The sequence below is a fragment of the Pipra filicauda genome, unplaced genomic scaffold (assembly GCF_003945595.2).
Source record: "Pipra filicauda isolate LSUMZ 115617 unplaced genomic scaffold, ASM394559v2 scaffold462_size518177_pilon, whole genome shotgun sequence".
NCBI lineage: Eukaryota > Metazoa > Chordata > Aves > Passeriformes > Pipridae > Pipra > Pipra filicauda.
This window is the reverse complement of record NW_024104601.1, coordinates 237919-248617: the sequence shown is the minus strand read 5'-3', so window position 1 is coordinate 248617 and position 10699 is coordinate 237919. Positions and strand designations below refer to the sequence as shown.

General features: G+C 47.8%; 1 protein-coding gene across 3 annotated transcripts; it reads right to left on the bottom strand.

Annotated features, from left to right (window-relative positions):
• Positions 1-71: 71 nt before the first annotated feature.
• Positions 72-10046, bottom strand: VDAC3 (voltage dependent anion channel 3). Of its 3 annotated transcripts, none has more exons than XM_027744316.2 (10): positions 9958-10046; positions 8040-8111; positions 7264-7313; positions 7203-7205; positions 3711-3863; positions 2931-2983; positions 2620-2847; positions 1734-1884; positions 790-847; positions 72-559 (listed from the first exon to the last, which is right to left on the bottom strand). In XM_027744316.2, the coding sequence occupies exons 2-10, from the start codon at positions 8104-8106 to the stop codon at positions 468-470; spliced, it is 855 nt and encodes a 284-aa protein (XP_027600117.1). In that variant the 5' UTR covers positions 8107-8111; positions 9958-10046; the 3' UTR covers positions 72-467. The 3 variants fall into 3 exon arrangements, with proteins under 3 accessions (XP_027600117.1, XP_039242005.1, XP_027600116.1); XM_039386071.1 differs by lacking the exon at positions 9958-10046 and adding an exon at positions 9588-9672; XM_027744315.2 differs by lacking the exon at positions 7203-7205 and having other exon boundaries at positions 9958-10039.
• Positions 10047-10699: the final 653 nt, after the last annotated feature.

The following is a 10699-nucleotide window of genomic DNA, read 5'->3' as shown; positions in this document are numbered from 1 at the left end:
AAAAAAAGAACAGCCAGATGGAACACAGCTTTTCTGAACCTGGCTAAGAGTCAAGACACACCAACCCTCTGTTCCGACTGGGACCAATTTATTTCATTCCGATGTAAACCCAAATTTCCACTACAGCACAGCGACCACCTTTTAGAAAAGGCTGTGGAGTACAGGACATGCAAAATGCAATACAATAAGGGGGAGAGGTTGGATTTTCTTCTGTTTTTTAGGAACAGATTTAAAATACAGGAAACTGAAATGTGGCACAAACATCACAACTTCCATGCACGCCTTCAAGTGTCTTCCTCTGTTGTGCTGGCACTCTCTGGACCTTCAGCAGTGGGTTAAAGTCGTTCTTTGGAAGAGCAGAAAGTTCACACTTCTTCAAATTTCAGAGTATATTAAGGCCGAAACACACTGGGTATACTTTTCCTTCACCTTCCAGAGCACCACCAGTTGTTTTACTTACAGCTGTGTTAAGCTTCCAGCTCAAATCCCAGCCCAACTTTGTGACCTCCAGCATTGAAATTCTTGCCATCAATCAAGCCTGAGACGGTCAGTTTAACACCTGTGAAAGCAAGTCATGAGAGCCACCCCACTGTGAGAGCCTGGGCAGTGCCCTCCCTCAGCAGCCGAGCTCAGCACTGCCTCTACCCCAGTTCCTAAAGCAACCCTTTCCTTCTGTGAGTCTGTGCAAAACTGAGCTCATCTGTGCCCCTGTCCTGTTCTAAAGATGACAGGAAATCCCCCCCAGTGTAGCACTCAGTACTGTTTGCTGTGCCAGTGAGACTTACGTACCGGGTCGGAGGACATGAGTGTAGCCGAGTCCAATGAGGCTGGCATTGTTCACTTTGCCCTACAGGGAAAAGGAAAGCACAGGAGTTATACACTGTGCATAAATATTCAGCATTGTCCCAGCCCTGAGAAGGCGGCTTATGCATTAATTCTCTTCAGCTACTTGTAGAGTAACCTCTGTTAGGAGCACATTCCAGTCTTTTCTCAAGAGTTTCCAGCCCAAGCAATCTTTTCCTCAAATGGTGGCCCCATTATGCCCAGATAAAATGCCACCCTGTTCTTCACTGCCCCCAGCACTGTGTCTTCATATCCTTTAAAGAGCTCCTTGCTGCAGTCCCTCAGAGCCAAAGAAGCCTGCCTTGTTCACATCACTCAGGAGTGACTTTTTTTTCATTTAATGAGCAATAAATACATGAATATGCAAACCCCATTTTCTGCATTACTAAGTTTTGAGCTGTTTACAATAGTATTTCTCATCTTTAATTCTGGCTGAATTGTCCTGGAACTGAGTCTTGTTTTGAAACAAAACAAATGCTTGTTTTAACACCAAGAACTGAAGCAGCACTGACTTCATGTGTCAGCTGACTTTCGAGGGTCAGCTCAGGAGAAGGCTGAACTTCCACCACTGTAACTGTAATAGTGGTTTATGTTATGGCTTAGAGAATTAAAACACTACAGCCTTTCAGTACCTTTTGACACACATCTTGCAGGGCTCCATCACACTAATCAGACTATTTCACTGTGGACAAAATTACGGTTTAGATTTATTTTTTTTTCCTAATTTCACAAGTATAACCTGTGAGGTCCCAATTTAAATTTGAACCACAACAAAAGCCACAGTTTGACCTCTACTATACTCGGTAATTAGTCAAAGCAACTACTTCATAACACAAATTTTCAGTATTTGTGGGAGCTTGAAACAGTCATTTCTTTAACCAAGTTCTTACCACAAGAGAAGTCTTGTCATCCAGTTGGTACTTTGCAGCAATACCAAAGCGTGTGTTGTTACTGCCAGCAGTCCATGCCAGATTGACTGATGTCTCAACGTTATTATTAACCTTCTGATAAATAGACCCACCAAACTCGGTGCCATCATTCCTGTTTTAACAGAGGCAAGTGTGTCAGGCCTTGCCTTGCTCAGTACCTCTTTAGGTCAGCCCTTCCCCACAATCATCATAGACAAGACTTTCCAACAGCTGAGACCTACATTTTGAGGCTCTGACAGAAAAAATACACCCAGATAACCTGGTTGCTTGTCTCAAGCCAACCTGTGGTAACACATGAAGGGATAAATCCAGGAGACTGATTCAGTTTTGGCAGTGATGAGACTGAGAACATGTTACTGCAGTGCAGTTGTTTAAATACACCATCTTCAGACTCTCAGAGATCTGAATGCCCAGGCTAGAGCTACAATGACAGCTGGACACACTCAAGCACAGCACAACAGAGGCCTCTCTCCTTCACCTTGGGCACTTCTGAGGGACACCAATGGTGGGGAGGGGGAGAAGGTACAGTAGTTTAATTGAAGGCTCTTTTATCTAGTGCCAGAACAGAAGTTAAAAGTTGACAGATTTAAATTCCAAATTAACACTTACAAAGTGCCTCTACGTCACTATCTTACATACACAAACCCCCAAATTACTCTCAGACAAGCTATCAAGGCAGACAAGAGTTGGAAAGGTGCCCTGAAAATGAAAACACTGAATACAAATTATTTGGAAACAAATTAGCATCCCCTTCCATCCACCTGCCTTTGACCTAAGTCCACTAATGCAACTATTCCTACAGTTTGGCTCCTCTGGTAATATTTTCCTAGGCTCAGAGAATACTTACACATTAGTGTGCAGCTGAAAGTCTCCTGACTTATATCCCAAGGCAAAGTTATTTTGTGAAAGCTTATACTTGGCTGTATCAAAAGCCATCTGGTAGCCAGCCAGCCAGCCTTCATAGCCCAGCACTGCCCAGCCATACACGGTTGGCCCAGCGAGGTCAATGTCTATGTTGCAGCCTACATTTATATATTCTCTTTTGTAGGAGGTCTTCAACTTTGCACTCTTCTTCCTGCAGAGAGAAAATGCCATTTTACCCGTGGCAGTGCACAGGGGAGTGTGAGACGTGGTTTATTCAGGTATTTAAGTATTTACCCTGTGTTCGGTACAAATGTAGTGTCAAGAGCCACCTTCAATCCTCCAGCCAACTGCAAAGAAAAACCAAGACACCTGCTCAGAATTCTGCTGAAACATGGTTTGTTACACTCACTACTAGAACTCTGCTTCCTATCTAAAGAGAAAACAAAACACAACCATGTGTTTAAATCCCTCATCCTGCAGCATCTTCAGAGTTCACTGTAAAACATGAATGGCCATACAGGGCAGAGGGCACCACAGAATTTTCACTGTCTTTGGCACCATTACCTTCAGGCATTAAGTGAAAGGCATAAACCTATTAATCTGAAAAAGAACTGTGTGTTTTGAGAGTGCTGTACCCTGCCAACCCTTCGTGTAAGCAGTGCCAAGCTGCAAATGCTCATCTTTCTCTTCAACCTTACAAAATATATTCAATCTCAAGGCAGCCAAACTTAAGTCCCTGTGTATTAAAGCATTTAAAATGATGAGAGCCCTCTTTGTTTTCCCTGCATGACTGCAGCAGTGACAGTTCTACACAGCTCACGGATAACACTTTGGTTCATTCAACCAGCCAAGTAATTCCACAAGGCTGTAACTCCAGGAACTCCATCCCCCTGGATCATTCTGCTGGAATCCAGCACCCTGCACCCCCAGCCTGTGTGTTCTGCCAGGACACATCACTTCTTGCAGTACTCCAGCTAGTTCTGTTCAGCTGTCACTCCCCAGTGCTTCCTGTTCAGCTCCAGACTTTCTCACACCAGCTGCAGAAACGTTTCCAAAGGATCTACTTCCTCTTACCTGATCCTCCACAGCAACTTCTGTTCCCAACGTGTTATCCGTGTTCCACTTCTGGGTGAACGTCAGCCCGTGCTCTTTCATCTTGTATTTGGTCTCTAGACTGCCTGAGGCCTTGCCCGTGTCCGTGTTGGAAGAACCAGTTGCAGTGAAGTCCTGGCAAGAGCATAATATGAGTTTCAGCACTCTTGAGGTTCAATTACATTCAGTTTTTCCACTTGTCCAGCACTCACAACTGCTACCCTCAGGCTTTTTGACAGAATCCTCAAAATCCTCCTCCTCCTCTTCCCAATCCCCACCTAAAATAATTATTTTTGCATCACAAAAGGCTACTGCTTTTGGCATCTCTGTTCTGAGTATTTCTTTTACTGAGGTGTGCTCCTGAAAACCCACTCTCCCCTAGGAAAAGCAATCCTACACCCAACTTACAGTGTCAGATGAACAGCAAAAAGAAGAAAATGTATTTTTCCCACATTTCTCCAAACATCTCGTGTGTTTCTTCGTTGTAATTATTTTTTTCTCCCATGTTTCAGCAGTGAAAGTGTCTTCTGGAGAACTGATGCTTTTCACACTGACTACTGCAACCTAATTGTGGTTCCCCCTCCCCTTTATCCTGATGTCACTGAGACTCTTCATACACCACGGGGATGACTTCAGTACCTTCTCCCTCAACTTCTCACTCATTACTTCAGTCAGGAACTGCACTTCTGAAGCTGAGTCACCCTTTGGAAAGCACCTTAAAATTAGAGACCTTTTCTTCTTCCCAGTATCAGAAAGTAACCTGCCCCCCCCAGCACCCTGAGGTCTCTGTCAGGTGATCCTTCACTGAAGATCAGTGTGTTCTGCAACATGCTGTGTGTGTTCTGGAACATCAGAGCTTCCTGTTATTTAGGGGACTTCAAGTCTCAATAAACATCTCTCCTCCTGGAATAACTCAAGAGTTTCATGCATAACCCAGTATAAAGCAGTGAGTAGGAATATTGCCACAGTAGTAAGCAAGGTGTGGGAATTAGGTTTTAAGAAGCATCTGAGAACAGCCCTCATTTGTTATCCCCATCTCTCAAATATTTTCCTTGAGAAAAGATAAATAACCTGTCATTACATTTCCAAGTTATGTCTCTCTTGAAGTTTAAATACTGAAAAATACAGTGCTTAAGAGATGGCAGTATCCATTTCCAATATATCCAAGCTTTGGAACCCTGACTTTCCAGATCCTTGTCATTCCAGGCCTATTCCTGGATGCTGTGTACATTACCTTCACAATTCTGGACTTTGCAGAGTGTACAAAGACACAAAGACTGTCAGTAAATGGTTTGGAAGTGCCAGGTAACACCCTCACCCACAGCCTGGGACGCTGCAGGGGAGGGACAGGTACTCGAGCTAATGCAGCACTACAAGAGCACAGCAGTTGTAGCACACATGGAGCCAGCTAACAGGGACATGTGACAGAGTCAGGATGTGTGGGACTGTCCTTCAGACATCACTGCTACCCAGTGTTGTGATGCCACTTTCACAAAGTCAGTAAAGAGGTCTCAAATCTGCCTCAGAATTCAGAAGGAACTCTCTCCTGAGCTTAGAGCAGGTAACCAATTAAAAAGGCTTGGCTTGTTTCTCAGATCAAGCAAAGGGAAGGTTGTAAACACTTGTCTCAAAGCCAAAGGCAAAGAACCTGCACTGTCACATGATCCAAAGCCAAAGCATTTTGTCAGGTGTCAGGAACTAGAGCTGCTTCTGGAAGCAGGAGGCACAAGCCAACATCTGCTGCCATCAATCTCTGCCCGTGTCACCAGAGCGTCTCCCAGAGCAGCTCGTGGAGGAGCATTTCTGGAATTCTTTGTAGCTGAAAAACCAGACTCATTCTGGCTCCGTGTCACACCCAGCCGGGTCAGCAGCCAAGCACAGCTTCCCACTGACCTTCCAGTTCGTGGTGGCACCTTCAGCAGTGCCATGCACTCAGCAGGCAAAACCACTTGCAATCTCTGCAACAGTTATAACCAACAGACACTATCGTTGTTTTCTACGTCCACAGAAAACACCCAAACGTTTCTGTATCAGAACAACCAGAGGTACTATCAGTACCCATGCAGGAATTAGATCTCACACTGTTCCCTACCTCAGCTCCTCCATCCCCACTTTGCTGCAGCAGAATGCTCAGCAGAAACACCAACAAGCACAAAATCTGAAGCAACAGACAACTCTATCAATACCACACCTATCCTGTTTTCCCCCTGCTGTTCTTACAGTGTTCTTGTTGTGGACTGTTGGGCAAAGATTGCAAATGGCTTTACACACATGGATGACAAAGCAGATTTAGAGCTCTGGACACAGTTAAATTGCACGAGGTGGATGATAACAGGACTGACTACACCCAATGGAATGGTTCACAAGTGACAGTATGCACCACAGAAGACAAGGAAGACAAAGCAATGAAGAGCCAACATGCCAAAACAGTCACTATTCTTACCAGCTGGATAAACATCCAATGAAAATTGCATGGAAAAGAAAAAGCCCATTTTAGAACTTACTACAGTTGTTCATGTTCCATCACACTCTGAAGACAGCAAAATTAACTATTTGCACATTATTTGAGAATCAAAACTTCCAGCCAGGAAAACTGCATATCAAGAGATGTCAGTAAGTGGAGGCAGATGAAGTGTAGAGAGCACAGGGTGTAGAGAGCACATAGTGTAGAGCCCACAGGCCTACATGTTCCTGGAGCACAGTGCAGTAACCCATCCAAAGCATAACTGGGCCAGAATACAGCAGTACTAAAGGAAGCACTTACCACATTTGCATGATAAGAATGCAAGAGAAGGAGGGAGCTAAGGCAAACATGTTTATGAAGTAGGCTGAAAAGCAGCACCATCTCATCAGTCAGAACAGCATCAAGTGGGAGCATGCACAGAACTGAGAGTCAGTGTAAGAAAAATATTATTTAGTAAACAACATATGCCTCTGGTAAAGATCAAAAGTATGAAGCCCATTCCTGGTTTTGCCTCCTGTGAAATCGTGAGGAAGCTTCACTTCTCCATCATTAAAGTGCAGATCATAACGTTTTCTAGCTGCTTGAAGTGCTAAAGTTTAATTAAGCCCTCAAATTCTACATAAAAGGCACTGCAGAAGGACTGTTTAGTTTTAATTAAGTCTTGAAGTGTAACCATAGTGAAAAGGAGTGAAAATGAAGTTAAGTTAAACTGTGGTGCTTATGTGCCACTTGGCCTTTTGGATAAAAGTCCTTCCAGACTCAAAATCCTATGAAAACCAACAGCAGCAGGGAAAGTCAAATGTATTCCTAAGCAGAAATGAGAGCTACGTAAGGTGAAGAAACTCCTGTCTGGGACACATCAATGGGAACAGGGAGGAATGAGAATTCTTGCAGGCCACAGGAGAAGCAGCACTGCCATGTCAGCTCAGAAACATCTGAGTCAGCTACAAGTTTTAAAATGAGAAATGAAAGAGGGAGGCAACACCTGCCAGCAAGTTGCTGCCACCAACCAGCTCAGGGCTCTGTCCCTCCACTGCCATGCTGGGGAGGTGGAGAGCCCCCAGTACTTACCACCCCACTGGTGGACTTGGTCTTCAACTCCAACTTGACCATTCCAAATCCTGAAAACAGAACAGCACACAGGGCCTGTTTTACAATACACAAGCAAGGCTTGTTTCCAGCACACCCAAAGTACCACAGGTAGGGTACACTAAGCCCCAAATAACTGAGACTAAAGCAGGGATCTTGAGCTGAATTTTAGCAAAGCCTGAACTCCAGGGTGGCAGAGACCAGACCACAGTGCTTTTTAGTTTTATGTAGCATATGGATTTGGGATACAAATGCAATCTTTATCACACACAAAACCAGATTAAAAACCATCAACACTGTTAGTGCTGTTCCCAAAAAGGGACGAATGCAAATATTGTGACAATATCTTCTCCAGCTGTACCAGCCAGCTGCTCTGATTAACAGAAAGGTCACTCTACCTCAGGAACCTGTTTATTGCCACATACAGCCTCCTATGGCAGCCTACATCACTGTCACTGATTTAATGCCTCCAAACACAAAAACTGGAAGGTAAAGGGTGGAGCATTTTCCAGAGACTGTTCTGGAGTGCATCTTAAGGTCAAACTCCTAACTTTCCCCTCTAACTCTTTGCCACTGCAGCATTTTCATGACACATGCCCAAAGTTCAGATGCAGAAGGTGCCACGTGCTCCAAGCCTCTGCCCAATTCCTACCACAAGCTATTAGGGGATCTCTGAGGTACTAATGTTTCTATTGGCATTTTCAAGATGCCTAAGAAAAAAATAGGAAAGGTTATCAAACCACAATCACCTCACTTACCATAGCCCTTGTTGAACACATCCCTGGCAGACTTTCCCAAGTCACTGTACGTCGGTGGTACAGCCATTGGATCTGAAACATATGGGGAGCTGTAAGAATCTTAGGTGTAACAGCATCAAATCCAAACTATATCCAAAGCATTTACAAATCTATGACCAGCAGTACTTCACTGACAAGGAACTGTCAGAAGTCCTCCTTGTGTCACTGTTGCTGTGTCACAAACAAGCTCCAATCCAAGGAAGTTCCCAAAGCCAATCCATTACTTGGGAACTCTGAACCCAGCTATTACACCCACCAACGTCAGCCTCACATTCTTCCACTGCAGAAAGAGCTCATGGGAGCCTTATCACTGTTCTGATAACGAGCAAACACTGCTTTCCTGGCAGGACCCTTTCTGAAAGGGACCCCAAAGGGCAAAGCAAGGTCAGCACTGAGCAATCCCTCACTTCCATCTGCACTTGTGACTTCCTAGAAAGCTTTTTCAGAGATGTGTAAGACACAGAGATCTCTGTGCACTGTCCAGTAACCATCTGTATCTCTGCACTGTGCATACACAGCAGCAAAACCTACATTTTCTAATATGGGTCCCTGGTACAACCACTTTGGAGGGCAAAACTCAAAAGGACAGGCACGTGATATTACAGTTCACATGATATATTCATTTTAGTTACCATAATTCAGGGATTTTGCATCAGAAAATCCACAGTAAACGAGTAGGAAAACTCTTCCCCAGTGGAAAATTAGTCTTGCCCTTCTAGATTAAGTTTGCATAACTGTGAAGGCACACCTGCTTCAGGAGAGAAAAGCTATCAGAGATGCTCCTTCCTTTTGGTTTCAAGGGTAATTCTTTGTTATTTCTCCTTCTGATGCATTTGTTCATATTCTTCTCTGCAACACCCGACACCAGAAACCCCCCTACCCCAGCTTCTGAAAACACATCACCCCCCTGCCTCTTTCAGTCTTGGGGCTCTCCACACCAGCTTCACTGAAAACACATCCAGTAAAGGAGGACTTTACCATCCTGTCCAGCACCTGCTTCATCTAAATCTCACCCTTTTGGGGGACAATCTGTTCAGTTTACACTTCATTTTCATAAGGCTGTTGAGACATCTTGAAAATTGTGAGCCTGTTCACTCTCCTAACATGTCTCCTCTCTTTACAGCACACAGCTACATTTTCTGTATTCTACGTGTTTAAATGTGTATGTTAAGTTTTATGCAAGTATTTAAACGTTATTAAAAAAAAAAAAAGGGATTCTCGACATTAACTCATACTGAAATACATAAATTCTTTGCTAATAACAAACAGCTCTAAAAATCGTCTGGAGCAACAGAGCTCAGAGTTTCACAACTCTTAACCCTGGTCTCCATCAACCAGACGCGATGACACCGGCCCGCAAAACGCGGTGGAAGCGGGCAAGGAAACACAAGAGGCTGTGGAGTAACCGTAAAACCCCCGTAACGCGCACAAGAAGCAGAAGCGCCCTCAGGCCGCCGCGCCGGTCCCGAGGGGCGCGGCGGGGCCCGGCCCGTGACCGCCCTCACGCACCTTTCGGCGGCGGCCCCGGGGGCGCGAGCGCCGCCCCCGCCCCGGCGCTGCCTCGTTACGCAACCGGTAACGGCTCCGGGCCCTGCCCGCGCCCCCCGGCCCGGCCCTCCCGGCCGGGACAACCGCCGGCGGGACCCCCGCGCCCGGGCCGCAGGGACGGGCCCGCCCCGGGCGGCCCGCGGGGCTGAGGGCGCTGAGCGAGCGGCCCGCGGCCCCTCCGCAAGGTGACTCGGGGGACGCCCGGGGAGGCCCCGGGGAGGCCCGCAGGACACCGCCGGGCCCGGCCGGACAGCGCCGCGGGACGCGGCCCGCCCTCACCCTGTGCCCGGCCCCGGCCCCTGTCCCGGTCCCGGCCCGGCTCCGCCGGTACCTGCCGCCCGCGCTGCCTCCGGTGCGGCTCTCGGCGCCCCCCCTGCGCATGCGCGGGGCCGCCGCTGCGCACGCGCCCCGGCCCCGGCCCTGCCCCGCGCGCGCCCGCCCGCCCTCCCTCCCGCGGGAGCGCGGCCCCGAGCGCGGCCCCGAGCGGGAGCTGAGGGTCCCCTCACAAACCCCTCACCAACCCCTCCACCCGCTGCCCTCCCGCTCGGGACCTGGGCTGGGTGACAAGGGGCTCTCGGGTCACAGGCTGGATGGACTCGGTGAGCTCAGAGGTCGTTTCCAGCCTCAGTGATCCCGTGGTTCTGTGATTCCTGAACTGCTGCTCAGCAAAGCCCTCAGGAAGGGCCACCACGGCCCTGAGGTGGAGGAAGGAGCCGAACTGAAGCAAGTCCTTGGCAAACCCTGCCAGGACGGTGCGGCCAGTGCTGCTGACAAGGCCCAGTGCCAGCGGGCACAGCAGCGGGGTCTGTGTGCCCACAGGAGCACAGCTCTGCCCCTCACAGCCTGCCCAGGGCTCACAGCTCTGCCCAGGGCTCACAGCTCTGCCCCTCACAGCCTGCCCAGAGCTCACAGCCTGCCCAGAGCTCACAGCTCTGCCCAGCGCTCACAGCCTGCCCAGAGCTCACAGCTCTGCCCCTCACAGCTCTGCCCCTCACAGCTCTGCCCAGGGCTCACAGCTCTGCCCAGGGCTCACAGCTCTGCCCAGGGCTCACAGCCGCGGCCTCCCCGAGCAC

Coding starts and splice junctions, on each gene's coding strand:
- VDAC3 (XM_027744316.2), bottom strand. CDS start 8,106: ATGGCTGTACCACCGACGTACAGTGACTTGGGAAAGTCTGCCAGGGAT. Junction 2,984..3,710: donor AAGTTGCTGTGGAGGATCAG/GTAAGAGGAAGT, acceptor TTTTCTTTGCAG/TTGGCTGGAGGATTGAAGGT. Junction 2,848..2,930: donor ACATTTGTACCGAACACAGG/GTAAATACTTAA, acceptor TTCTCTCTGCAG/GAAGAAGAGTGCAAAGTTGA.